The sequence below is a fragment of the Hyperoodon ampullatus genome (genome assembly GCF_949752795.1).
Source record: "Hyperoodon ampullatus genome assembly, chromosome: 19".
Taxonomy (NCBI): domain Eukaryota; kingdom Metazoa; phylum Chordata; class Mammalia; order Artiodactyla; family Ziphiidae; genus Hyperoodon; species Hyperoodon ampullatus.
In genome coordinates, this window is record NC_136932.1 from 43,817,017 (window position 1) to 43,831,253 (window position 14,237).

At 49.6% G+C, this 14,237-nt stretch overlaps 2 protein-coding genes across 2 annotated transcripts in view; one reads left to right on the forward strand and one right to left on the reverse strand.

Moving 5' to 3' along the window:
• The window catches only part of RPH3AL (rabphilin 3A like (without C2 domains)), a gene marked incomplete at its 3' end in the record, with an annotated part of 169,511 nt that extends 155,274 nt beyond the window's left edge, over positions 1-14,237 (reverse strand). The window contains 3 exon segments of the mRNA XM_079725576.1: positions 3,249-3,283; positions 9,533-9,623; positions 14,185-14,237.
• LIAT1 (ligand of ATE1) lies at positions 1,333-9,369 on the forward strand (the record flags this gene model as incomplete). The annotated part of the gene is made up of 3 exons (XM_079725577.1): positions 1,333-1,337; positions 6,359-6,555; positions 8,966-9,369. The coding sequence occupies 3 exons, from the start codon at positions 1,333-1,335 to the stop codon at positions 9,367-9,369; spliced, it is 606 nt and encodes a 201-aa protein (XP_079581703.1).

The following is a 14,237-nucleotide window of genomic DNA, read 5'->3' on the forward strand; positions in this document are numbered from 1 at the left end:
CCCGGTCCCTCCCTCCCTCTTGAGTTTCTGTCTGAGAAAGCTCGTCTGCCAAGGGAATTTACCATTTGTTCCAGCCAATGCCTGCTGACAGGCTCCTGGCCTCCATTTCCTTAGAGCGTTTATTTTGAAAACTTATTGTTGTAAATCCTTTCTCTGTGCCTTTGAGATGTACATGTATCTCCTGGAACCCAGGAGTGTCTTTCTCATGGACCTGGGAGCTATTCCTCTGAACTATAACCATCAGGGACGATGGGGCCCCTGTGTCTCAATCTCTTTAGGCAGGTATCTTGGTTGAGTGCCAGTCACCAGACTAAGATAGCCTAATCCTACTGACATTGACCACTTACTTGCTTTTTGTAATTTTTCACGGTCTTGACTCTGCTTGATTCCTCACTCTCTCCCCTTCCCTACTCCCTTACTCTCCCTTTAAAGGCCAAGTGCCCCCTACATAGATCAGAACCAAGCTCGGTTCTATTCTAAAGAAGTCTCTTTCCCCTGCTGCAGTAGTACTGAATAAAATCTGTCTTCACTGCCATTAACTATTATCCAGCTTTGTTTTTCTTTAACACTTTCTAGAAATATTCCTGGTGAGTCGGAGCCTTGGGGCTCCCTCATCACCTCAGAACCAACAGGCGTCCAGGACTCGGAGTTAAATAGCAGCCCACAAAGGCAAACATGGGGGAAGCAATTTAGATCTTTGAGTTCCGGAAATAGACTGGGGGCCAAGATGTAGAACAATCAACAAACGTTCTGAAGGAAACTAAAGTCCCAAGAGAGGCTCCAGCATCCTCATCAGCATAGCACTTAACTACAGACGGTGTGGGGAAGGGGCTGTACAAACAGAATTGCCTGTGTAGTTCCCAGCTTCCTGGGGTTTGTCATATGAAGAGACAAGCAGAAACAGCCCAGACGTGAGGAACAGACCATCACATCTGAAAAGCACCCAGACCCTGTGTAAAGAGGTATATTTGGGGGTGACATATTCTTCTACCCTTCAGGGTGAAGGCAGGACATCTAGAGCAAGAGTGTTCAGGGTGAGGGAGCAGGAAGTCAAAGACCTGGGCTGAGACGTTTGGACATGTAGGAGAAACAGCTAGGCGGTCAGTGGGTCAGTGTGGTTGGGGGGAGTGAGGAGAGGGTAGCAGGTGTTAGCAGCCCCTCCACACGGCTCTACTTCTTATCCAAGGACACTCTCTTTGCCTTTGTCCCAAATCAGCCTAAACCAGGCTGCCTCATTCTGTTTTAGAAACTCCCAAGTAGTCTGCCATATGGCTATAATGCGATTTACTTAATAGGTTGTAGGATTTTTCTTTTCCTTTTTTTTAAGGCACCATGAGGTACGAAGTGAAAATCAGGAAGCAGTTGGAGTGGCTTATAAAAGGAGGAAAAATAAGGAGCAAGCCTGCTCTCAACAGCTGCAAAGCCCTGTTGGGGCAAAAGTAGATGGAGGCCCACATACCATATGTCTAAATATTAAAAGTGGTAAAATAAATGGACATACTGTTAAATAAAATAAATACTATCTTTCTACCTTGACAAATAGACCTTCATACCAGTCTGGGAGGCCAGATTTAAATTTAGAATTTCTGGCTCTTTGGGGTTCTGCACCCAGCCCACGGCCTGCCCCCTTCTCTTCCAACACCCAGCTCCATCCTGCACTGAGAAGGCCCTTGAATACATAGGTCTGGACACCTCAGCCTGCCTATTGAGTTTCCATCTATGCTGCCCTTGGCCTAGGGCTACTCAGGAGGATGGACTCAGGAGTGAGGCCCAGATACACCCTCCAAGCAGGCAGGGGTCATTTGGGCAAGAAATTCCAAGGTGCCAGGTGCTCACACTGTGGGCCACAAGTTGGAGGAGGAATGTGAGGTGCTGGGTGGGAAGGACCCCTTGATTCCACAGACTTCCTGTCCCTTAGGGAAGGATATAGTCATTGGGGGGGAGAGTCAGAGCAGTGTCCTGTGAAGCACAAGGCCCAGGGCAGGGACCCCACTTGCCCAAGTCTAAGGCTGGTGCTGCTAAAGAGTGGGCACTGCCTGTCTACCCTGGGGAAGGAGCTGACAGCATGGAGAAAGTGGGCAGGAAAGAGCAAAGAGCTGGAACCAGCAGCCCAGCCAGCTGGGGGGACCAAGGCTGAGCAGGCATCAGGGAGGGACAAAGCTGGAAGCTCCACCCAAGCATGCCTACATCAGCACTGGCCAAAGGGGACAACCTGATCCTTGCAGAGAAAGAAACCTTAGCTCCTACCAGCTCAGAACTATAACAGCCACTGAAACCACAAAGAGAAGTACAAACAAGGAAGCTGAAACAAACAATGAAAACACTATCACCTCTTCTGTTGGTCAGCGAACATCTTTGTAAAGTCAACTGTTTTCCTGCAAGATGCTAGATGTGTAAAACTGGGAAGGTGGGCTCCAGGCCCAGCTGGGAGGCTGATTAGCATTGAGAGGTGAGCAAGTCACTTTGCATCTCTCTGCTTCCTCATCTATCAAACAGGTATATACTTGCCCTATCTCTCTCTACTTGCAAGGGATTTTTGTGATCATTCCAAAAAATGTATTCCTTTGCTGGATGTGAATTTTGTCTCTCGAAGCTGATTGGCTGGTTCAACATAACCTCAATGCAACCTTCACAAAAATTGGGAAGAGAAGTGGCCTAGCTGCCTCCTGCCAGATAAGCATCCAGGCAAAGAGGACCAGCTGAGAGGGAAGACAGGCCAGCCTTTCTTGGAAAAGGAGGGCAGCTGGTCTTTGTAAGCACCCGTCTGCGAGCACCAGGGTCAGCAGGGTAGGGTATCTGGAAAGCAAACCCCAGACCTCTCCATTAGCAGGTGGTCACCTGCACAAAGGACCTCTGTGATTTACATTTCACTTAGCTCCTGGGGACAAAAGCAGACAGTCAAGGGGCAGATTACAAGCACTCGCTGTGTGCAGAGCTGTAGGGGATACTTTAGGGAGCTTGACAGCAGGTGAGAGACGGAGGAAAATAGAAGAACAGAAAAGTCTTTTACAGAGCAATGTGTTCACTCATGCCTGTGTATGGATCGGTACTAATGACGCTGAGTACTAAGAGTGCCAAAATGTATAGATTTGATGCCATTCCCATCAAAATCCCAGCTGGCTATTTTGAAGAAACAGACAAGATGATTTGAAAATGTACATGGAAAAGCAAAGGCTCTAGAGGAGTCAAAACCATCTTCAAAAAGAACAAAGTTGGAGGATTTAACATTATTTAATATCAAGACTTACTATAAAGCTGCAGTAATCAGGACACTGTAGTATTGCTGTAAGGAAAGACAAATAGATCAATGGAACAGAATAGAGCCCAGAAATAGAGTCACACATATACAATTAGTTGATTTTCTACCAAAGTGCCAAGTCAAGTCAGTGGGAAAGGAATGTTGTGGTGCTCCAAGGACAATGGTGCTTCAAGGACAAAGGACGACCCTGCCTGAAAAAGTGTCGGTGTCACACCCCCTCCCGGACTCTTACTCGCCCTCCCCACCATGTTGCGATGGTTACGAAATTCCTGAGCCCACCTGGGTGACGCCCACCTGGGCAATGGGACCTGTCCCAAATAAGGAAAGGCATCTGGCCTGTCCCACTCCCACTCTATAGAAGGAAGGTACATGTGCCTCGACCAATCAGTAAACAAAATTTTCACCTCGGACCGTTCTTTCATTTTCTGGCTATAAAAACTGATCAACAGCACACGTTCCGGCTCGACTCTCCCAGACTACTAGGAAGTCGGGCCGCTGTTCTGGCAGCGACCCTTCCTTCTAATAAATTCTATCTTCTTTACATTCTGCCTTGTGTCTGGAAATTCTTTTCCAACCTGCATTCGGACCACGACAAATGTCTTTTCAATGAAAATTTCTAGAACAACTGGAAATCCATTTGGAAAAAAAATGAATCTCGATCCCTATCTGACTTTATTCATAAGATGAGTTTGAGATGGATGGTGGACCTAACCCAGAATCATAAAGCTTCTTGAAGAAAACAGAAGAGTACTTTTGTGATCTCAGAGTAGGAGAAGATTCCTTGGCCAGTATACAAAAAGAAAAAAACGTATAAAATGGCTTCATCAGAATATAAAAATTCTGCTTACCACAAGACACCACTAAGAAAATGAATTGACAAGCTACAGACCTGGAAAAAAAAAATCTCTGCAGCAATATATGTGACAAAGGATTTATATCCAAGACATGTAAAGAGCTTTTACAAATCAACAATAAAAATATAAATATCCCAACGACAAAATGGGAGCAGACTTGAACAGACAATTTACAAACTAAGTTATACAAATGGCCAATAAGTAGTTTAACAAGTGCTCAACCTCATTAGTCATCAGGGACATGGCACTTAAAACCACAGGGAAATACTTCATACACACCAGAATGGCTAAAATCAAAGACTGATGTTTCAGTTATCTATTGCTCCATAACTTATCACCCCAAAACTTAGTAACTTAAACAGTTACAATCATTTTATTATTTCTCACAGTTTCTTTGAGTCAGGAATTCAGGAAGGGCTTGGCTTGGTGGGGCTGGCTTGGGAGTCTCTCCTGCTGTTATAGTCAGACTATGGCTGGAGGTGGAAAAGTGGGGGCTGGAGCAGCTGGGGCATCTCTCTTTCTCTCCTTTTACATAGTCTGGGGGTCTCTCCATGTGGTCTAGCTTGGGCTTCCTCACAGCATGGTGGCCTCAGGGTACCCAGACATCAGATGTCTTAGCAGGAGGCTCAGGTCTCCAGGAGCAAGTCTTCGGCTAACAAGGTGGATGTGCCGTACCTTTTATGACCTGGCCTAAGAAGTCACATGGTGTCACTTTCACCATATTCTACTGGCTACATGTGGCTCCACCAAGCCACCCCGATTGAAGGGGAGTGGAATTAGACTGTGTCTCTTGATGTGGGAGTGGCAAGATTCTAGAAGAGCCTGGGGAATAAAAGCTGTTACTGCAGCCATTTTTGGAAAATACAATCTATGGCGGATTAACCTGGAAAGAAAAGCTGACAGATCACACCAGGCCTTGTAAGCCACACTAAAGTTCAGTTGTGTGATGGCCCACTCCCCACCATCCCCCCGGAGGGTTTTAAGCAAGAGAGTGAAATTGTTCATCATCTTAAAAAGTTCTAGGCTTCCCTGGTGGTGCAGTGGTTAAGAATCCACCTGCCAATGCAGGGGACACGGGTTCGAGCCCTGGTCTGGGAAGATCCCACATGCCACCGAGCAACAAAGCCTGCAAGCCACAACTACTGAAGCCCGCGCACCCTAGAGCCTGTGTTCCGCAACAAGAGAAGACACCGCAATGAGAAGCCCGTGCACCGCAACAAAGAGTAGCCCCTGCTCGTCGCAACTAGAGAAAGCCCGCACGCAGCAACAAGGACCCAATGCAGCCAAAAATAAATAAATAAAATTATTAAAAAGGAAAAGTTCCTCCTAGCAGCTATGTGGATTTGGAAGCAGAGACCATTTAGGAAGGGGGTGCCGAAGTTCACGTCCCAGACACGGCGGTCAGCCCCAGCCTAGGTGAGGGTACAGGGAGAGAGTGGGGGTAAGGAAGACTGCCAGGGCTCTGGACTGACCAGCTGTTTTTGTTCACAGAGATGAAGAATGATGGAGAAATGAGTTTGGACACAGTGGGCTTAAAAGGCCAGGACAGACATGAGATTGGAACTCGGGAGATAAAAATTTAGGAGAGAACACACAGCATTTAAAAGGGCACAGGGGACTTCCCTGGTGGTCCAGCGGTAAAGAATCCACCTTACAATTCAGGGGATGTGGGTTCGATCCCTGGTCAGGGAACTAAGATCCCACATGCCACGGGGATGCAACTAAGCCCGCAGGCTGCAACTACTGAGCTCGTGTGCCTCAACTAGAGAGCCCACGTGCTGCAAACTACAGGGCCCACGCGCTCTGGAACCCGCACGCTACAACTAGAGAGAAGCCCTCGTGCCACAATGAAGAGCCCGCATGCCTCAACGAAGACCCTGCTTGCCACAACTAAGACGGGAGGCCGCCTAAATAAATAAATAAAGATAGATAGATAGATAGATAAATAAATAAATGCTTTAAAATAAATAAATAAAAGGGCACAGGAGTGGAAAATGAGTGTCAACCTATCAGAATCTCGGTACCCACTCTTCCTCTTATCACCGCCGACCAAGCAAGCTCGCAGGATGAAATGCGCATGCGCACATCTCCTCCGCCAGTAGCTCCTGGGCAGCAGCCTGCGGATTGCGCACACGCGCGGTGTGCGGCGGTCGTCGTGGAGACGCGTGGCCCTAGCCTGGCCCTAGCCTGGCCCTCGGCGCCCGGAGCCTCCGGCTCAGCCGCAGCGGGTCTCGTGCTGCCCCAGGCGCGGGGGCCGGCCCCGCGGGCGGATGGACTGCGGCGGTGGGGGCGGGGCGTCGGGGGATGGCGAGGAGGAGGAGCGAGAGGGCTGCATGGCGGCCTCGCAGGGGTCCAGACTGCCCCCCATCTCGGGCTGCGCCAAACGGAAGGTGAAGAAGAAAAAGAAGAAGAAAAAGACCAAGGGGTCTGGGAAGGGGCACGGTAAGAGGAGCAGCTAACGCGTCCGCCTCGCTCTCATACCTGAGATTCTTCTCCGAGGACACCCACCCCACCCCTCAGAGACCCCCACCTACTTGGGGACCTTAAGCCCAGAAACAGAAACTCGCCATTCCCAATCAGAGGTCCTCTCTCTCTCCGCACGATGATGATCCAGCCCTCCGCACAAAGACCATCCATGTCCGCAGAGACCCCAAATCCTGCGTCGAGAATTCTCAACATCAGTGGAGACCTTCAGCCCCACACAGAGACACACCACAGAGCCTCCCAGCCCCACACTGTGACTCCTAGCTTTACACAGACACTCACTCATCTTCCTCATCCCTCAGTCCAAGCTTAAAATCCTGAACATCTATATCTTCCCCACAGAAATCTCAAGCCCTCCTGCAGAGATGCCCCCATCCTCACACAGAGACTGTCCCCATCCACAGCTACTAAGGCACTAGTGACAGACGCTCTCACTCATACACAGAATCACGGGCTCCTGCCTTCCGCCTGGACACCCTCCTTTCACCCTCCTTTGTTAGGGGCACCTGCCTCTGGTTGCTATGTAGACACCCAGGACATGCATATAAAGTATGCTCCCTGTACAGACCACCCTTCCTTTTCCCTCATCTACCGAGGCCACCCTTTGACTGCACACAAACACCATCACACCAGTCACTGCTACACACTCTTATAATCCCTGACACCCTCAACAACACCCCCTTCTATCAATATAATCACCAAATAAAGCTAAAGCACAGATACTCCAGCAGGCACACACATTCACAGTCTGCACACACAAGCAGACACTCTGCTACATACTCACACGCCTAGACCTCTCCAGTATACGTATGACCATATACGTGGGGTTCTCACTCCAGGCCCTCCTGTGGACACTTCACAGACGTACACCCACTAACAGCTGCCACAAAAGCACAGAGCCCTACAGCTCACCGAGCCCCTCTCATAGAACGCCCTGGGAGCTCGACAAAGGCCCTGAGGACCCATTTGTGGAGAGAGTGCAACAGTGATGTAGAACGCACCTGTCCACGGGTGCTGTAAGTCTCCACTGTCCTTGTGTGGTTCACCTTGGTGGCTCGTCTGTCAGGGAGGTGGCTCTCGCCGACCCTGGCACAGCTGCCCTGACCTCCAGCACGACTAGTCCTGGGTTCACGTTTCTGGGTCCTGGCCCTCTTCATGCAGAACCAGCTCCCCTGACAAGCTGAAGGCAGAAGGTGCTACGGGCAGGTTATAATTACTTCTCCAGTTGGGATCATAAGAAAAAGGCAAGAAAACAATTCTGGAGTCTAGGTCAATAAGCTCCATGTGTATCTGCCAAACCAAATGAGGAAATTTATTATCTTTTTAGCTTAGCTTCTGCCTCTAAAGATTACAGTGGCATGTACCTCATACTGTCAGCAGGGGACACCAAATAATTTTCAGGGAGTAGGAAGGTATAGGAATTCCAAGAGAGGATTTTTTTCTTATTTTCTTCTCTCTCTCTTTTTTTGGTGGGGGGAGGGAGATTCCTCTATCCCAAAGAAATAGGATGAGCTGATTAAAGAATCACAAGTTGGGGCTTCCCTGGTGGCGCAGTGGTTGAGAATCCGCCTGCCGATGCAGGGGATACGGGTTCGTGCCCCGGTCCGGGAAGATCCCACATGCCGCGGAGAGGCTGGGCCCGTGAACCATGGCCGCTGAGCCTGCGCGTCCAAAGCCTGTGCTCCGCAATGGGAGAGGCCACAACAGTGAGAGGCCCGGGTATGGCAAAAAAAAAAAAAAAAAGAATCACAAGTTGTAGTATTGTATATGCATGTTATATAATGCAGAAGGGCTGTTAATATTTTTAAAAATCAGTATAAGCCACACAGAAAAAGTATTTCCTGGCTTGGCAGAATGCTTTCCACAGTCAGATTTAGGAAGCTTTTCTGTTGTTCTTCATTTCTTCCATCATAAAGTGTCTAGAATAGGGGTAAGTCATAGGTTCCCAGAACTGGGCAGTACCTTGGCGAGTACATGGGTAGGTGAGGTGGGGGGCAGTGTGGAAAGGACAGGGCCCTGGCAATCGGGTGTGTGTTCAAATCCCGGCTCTGCCACCTGCTTTGTGACATCGGCAACTGACTGAAACTTTGGGAGTCTGTTTCCTCACCTGGAAAATAGGGCTGACAGCCTTTACCCAGAGGACCTGGCTCATAGTACGTGCTCAATAAATGGTTCCTCCCTCCCCAAAATGACAACCCAAAGCATGTAGGCAGTGGATGTGTACGGGGCTGGTGGGCTTGGCCACCTGAGGCCCCAGGTGAAGAGGGGCCTCCAGGTCCCCCCTCACATCTTTAGTGTTTTGGGCATCACCCCCAAGCAGGCTGAGGGCAGGCATCACAAACGCTAACACCACCCATCTGCTCAGCAGATAAACATCAGAGTCGAGGCCTGAAGACTCAGCAGCTGTCTCCATCCTTCCATGACATCTTAAGTCCCAGCAAAGATCATGGCCCGGGGCCAGAGCACAGACAGGACAGGGATGAAAGCAAGCTCACCCCCTCTTACTCCTGCGCCATATGTCTCCCCTGCTTTGCCGAAATAGAAGAGACCCTTTCCAACCAGATCAACGAAAGTCTGCGTTGGGATGGCGTTCTCGCCGACCCAGAGGCAGAAAAGGAAAGGATTCGCATTTACAAGCAGAACCGGAGGAAGCGGTACCGGGTTTGGGCCCTGAGGGGCTTCCACTCTGACCCCGGTGACGAGGAGGCCCCAGAGAACCCAGCCTCCCTCTCTGACCAGACGGCGGCCGCGGCGGCCGGCAGCCCTCGCTGACAACCAAGCTCCCCCATCACTGCTTTGAAGGAAACCTTAGCCCGAGGTAGCAGCTCCACCTGAGTGAAAGCCCACCTGTGACACGGACAAGCTTATCATTTATCCTTACCACACATTTATGTGTTAAAAAGAAAGAATAAAAATAAAAGGAAATCAGACCTACCTCTGAAGGAAGCATGTGTCTGGTGTGTTGATGAGCTCAACTCACCTTCCACCAAAACGCCGCTCGAGGCCCCGGAAGTCACAGCTCCTTCCTTAAGAGAGTAAGCGAGTTAATGAACAAAATTCTTTTCCGAATATCCTTTTTTTCTCAAATAAGCTGGCATCTCTTTGTTATTTAATTTCCCATCACAATTAGATATGTATAATCTCCCCCACCCACAAAAAAAGAGAAAGTGTGTAGACTGTATCAATTCTAAATTTTAAACTAATTTCATGGGTAAAATTCCTCACACAGCATGCTTTCAGAAGCCCAAGGAAAATGCCCCGAATTCCCTAAAGCCTTTTTTTTTAAAATTAAATACACTCCCTGCCCTATGTGGCCTTCAAAATAAGTGAGTTCCAGAACATCATCTTTGGGAAGTTATAATGGAAAGTCTCAAAAGGAATATTGCTTATCAATAGGGGCCTCCTCTAATCCCCCAAGACAGCATTTCAAGCAAAGTTCTGGAGCATTAAAAGGGGCCTACAGGGGCTTCCCTGGTGGCGCAGTGGTTGAGAGTCCGCCTGCCGATGCAGGGGACACAGGTTCGTGCCCCGGTCCGGGAAGATCCCACATGCCGCGGAGCGGCTGGGCCCGTGAGCCATGGCCGTTGAGCCTGCGCATCCGGAGCCTGTGCTCCGCAACGGGAGAGGCCGCAACAGTGGCCGTACCGCAAAAAAAAAAAAAAAAAAAAAAGTCCCTACAACACTACTTGTTCTAAGTTAATATTCTTCCTTTCCACAAATATTGAGTGAGGGCCATGTGCTGCCTTAGTTTGGGTTCTTCCAGAAGCAGACAAAGACTGCACTGCAAGTAGATTATCTCAATGGAGAGGATGCAGGGAAGAGGGCCAACCCAGGGACACCATTAAACCAGCTTCCATACCGGGCAACAGGACCTCAATCCCACAGGGAAACACTGTCAGGATTATCCCCACAGAGGGTGAGGGAGCTGGGGTGTTATACTCCCCAGAGGCATTGGCTGATGGGTCCTGGGGGTGTTGGTTTCCTGGCATTTCCAGCCTGCCACACCCGCACCAGAGAGCAACCTCAGCTCGGGCAGGGGGTTGGGGGGAGGAAATCGCCCTCAGGCACAAAGCTGCAGCAGCCTGAAAGTTCCAAGAGATAGAGGTGGTCTCTGGGGTAGCATCGGACACCTGTGTCCAGCACAGTACAGGCCCCGAGGGGGACAGAGTGGACATTTAGGATGAGGTTCCTGCCTTCCAAGGAGGTAAAGACATACAGTGTACGCAGGAGAAGTTGAAAGCCAACACAAAACACCACAGAATGCCTATTTGAAAGGCGAAAGTGGTCCTCTTGGTCTCCGCTAGCCCCCAGCTGACAGAGCAGCCCCCTACCCCTTCCTTAAAAGGACAGTGACAGTTTTCACAGCGGCCACCAGACCCTGGCAAGATAGACTGAGGGGCTTTCAGAAGAGCCCTCTCCTCCCCTGGAGAGGAGGTTAGCAGCCGGGCCTGGCAGGGGCCCTCCCTGTGCCGAGGCTAGGCCTGTCCCCTGCTGCCAGGTTGGGGCACACCCATGGAATCAAGCAAAGGGCACTGAGGGCTCAGACACAGCTCCATGGGGAGGAGGAAATGGGAAGTATGCTAATACTCAGACCTCACCCAGTGATCTGGGTTCAAGGTAAAGACAGCAGAGGTGGGGCAGTTCAGTTGGCATTTCCTGTGCCCTCTGGCTCCACCATGGTGGCTGGGGGTGCGGTGCATGTACCAGTCGGAGGGCACACCTGCCTCGGAGCACCTTGGTCTCTTGGTACCATCTTCCATGGGGGGTAGGGATGGGGGTGGCCTGTGGCCCCCTTTCTGCCATGAGATATTCTGGGATAATGGTGAAAATGATGCACTTTGACCTCAGAGCTACATTCTTTTCTTTCCCACCACGTGCTAGCTGTGTGACCTCAGACAAATTGCTTAACCTCTCTGAGCCTTAGTTACCACATCTGGAAACAGGGATGCAAATACCTATCTCAGTGTTGTGAGAATCAAATGCAGTAATTACATAAAGCATTTAGCATAGCGCCTGGCCCCTAGGAAGCGCTCAATCTATTGTAGGAGTTTTGAGCAATGATGTTTTAGGTGGGGTGGTTACACAGCCACCTCATCAAAGGGTGAGCTTCACAAAGAAACCTGGCTTCAGTGACTGGCTGATAGAATTCAAACAAACCGCAAAACAAATTACAGGGGTCTGGAGCAAGAGGGAATGTAGGAGGAATGAACCGAGGGTCTCAAAGTCCAGTGTTCTGGGGAGGGGGCTTTGAGCCAAACAAGAACGTGCCTCCTTGTAGCCTGGAACTAAAGGGGAGTCTGTGCTCAAGATATGAACAGAGGAAGCAGGTGGGGATTAACTCTTCCACAAGCACAGAAGTGGCTCCAACTCAAACCACGCTGGGTTAGAAGTTTTAAGTATCTTCTCATATCCAGACTGTTTCAGTGAGGACTCTTCACCCAATGAAAACTGGCTTACTGACAAAACGGAGTGACTGATTTATAAGGCCAACAGTCCAGGGTTGGATATGGCTTCAGGCATGGCTGGATACAGGAGGTCATACTGTGTCATCAAAATTTGTCTCTTTCTCCACATCTTGCCTCTGCCTCCCTGATTAGCTTCATGTTCAGGCAGGTTCTCATAACAGGATTGCAAAAATGGCCACTGACATCCTTATAGTTCATCGAAGAAAAGAGAGTCACTCCTGTATCCATATCAACCCCAGAGAAGATCTCTGGCCTGGCACAGGTCATATGCCCATCAATGGACTAATCACAGTGGTCAAGGAAATGGAGTATTTGCTGCAAAGACCTAGGGTATGGTGGGGACGTGGTGGAGGGAGCCAACCCCACTGGACACATGTTCTGAACAGACTGTCATAGAATCTATATAAAACCTACATAGAGGGCTTCCCTGGTGGCGCAGTGGTTGAGAGTCCGCCTGCCGATGCAGGGGACACGAGTTCGTGCCCCGGTCCGGGAAGATCCCACATGCTACGGAGCGGCTGGGCCCGTGAGCCATGGCCGCTGAGCCTGCGCGTCCGGAGCCTGCGCTCCGCAACGGGAGAGGCCACAACAGTGAGAGGCCCGCGTACCGCAAAAAAAAAAAAAAAAAAAAAAAAACCTACATAGAATACAGACTGACTCCCTAAAGAGATGCCAAGTAGATTTGTCCATTACCCTCCAAGTGAGGAACGATTCATTTTTTAAAGAACTTGAGGAAGGGTCATGGGGGTGGATTGCATAGCATGAGTTAATCTCAACGACCCAGATTGACTGCACACCCATCTCCAGAACTACTGACCCTTGCCCAACACTATGGAATCTATTAACTAAAGATGAACAATACTGTGTAACCATGGGTCCCTGAGCTGTTCTGGAGCAGAATGTTATCAGCTGGTCAGCACAGTTTAGTAATGATTGGGTTTATGATTTGCACCTGGTTTTGGTGGCGCCTAGGGAGTGGATTTCAACCTTTAAGGCTAGAAGCTAGCCTTAAGGTCAGGTAGCTAGAATGTGCCTACATGACCAGCTCACTCTAAGACACTCGCACCCTAAGTAGCCCCTGGGTCTCCACGCTAGTAGTGGTTGGAGACTCGGGAACAAAGCGCTACTGTTTGAGCCTCGTGAATATCCACTGTGGACACTGCAGGAAAATTCCAGGGATGTTACGACTTCAGTGTGGACTGGCGTGGTAGATACGGCAAAAGTGATAGAATGTCTCTTCCGAGATGAGGTTACAAAAAGAGAATGTGTTTGCAGGAAGGAGGGAAGCGTGAACAGGTGGAGCACAGGTGGAGGGAAGGGTGAACAAGGCTGTGAAGCTATTCTGTACGAAACTGCAGTGGTGGATACATGTCATTACACATTTGTCCAAACCCATAGAAAGTGTAACACCAAGATAGACTCCTAAACTATGGACTTCAGTTAATAATAATGTATCAATGTGGGCTCATCAATTATAACAAATGTACCAACTCATGCAAGACGTTAACAATTGGGGAAACTGGCGGGGGTCGGTGGGAGGTTCATGTGGCAAGGAATCCACGCCCCCCGCCGACAGCCCACAGCCCCAGGCGTGAGCTCAGAAGCAGGTTCTACCCCCGTTAAGCCTTCAGGTGACCACGCCCTGAGTGACACGGTGGATTACAGCCTGTGAGATGGGAAACCAGAGGCAGCCAGCTGATCGACACCCAGATCCCTGAACCACACAAACTGCGAGATAATAAAGTTGTTTGAAGCCACTAAATCTGGGGGCGATTTTGTTACGAATACAGTTGGCTTCTTCCCTCACCGTCAGCTGTGCTTCTCAGCAAGCTGCGTCCCCCTTGACCTGAGGGTGGAAAACCCGAAACCCAACCTTCTCCTAAAAGCCATGTATTATTGGGCATCACAGACTCCCACCGCTGGTGCTCCGAGGAGGCTTAAGTTTATACCCAGAAGCAATGCTGTGCCCTGCAGGGTTGAGGGGGGGCTGCTGGATGAGTTAAGTGTTAGTTAAGACTGAATGGTTTCCACCTGTTACGCTCACACCTGGAGCTGTCAACAGCTATTTATATTTTCATGGTCTGTGTTTTGCATCCTGCCCCGCACCTTGTAATTATAATACCTTAGGTCATTTTCTAGTTTATAGGTTCTTCTATCTCATTTGTTCCTCAGTCA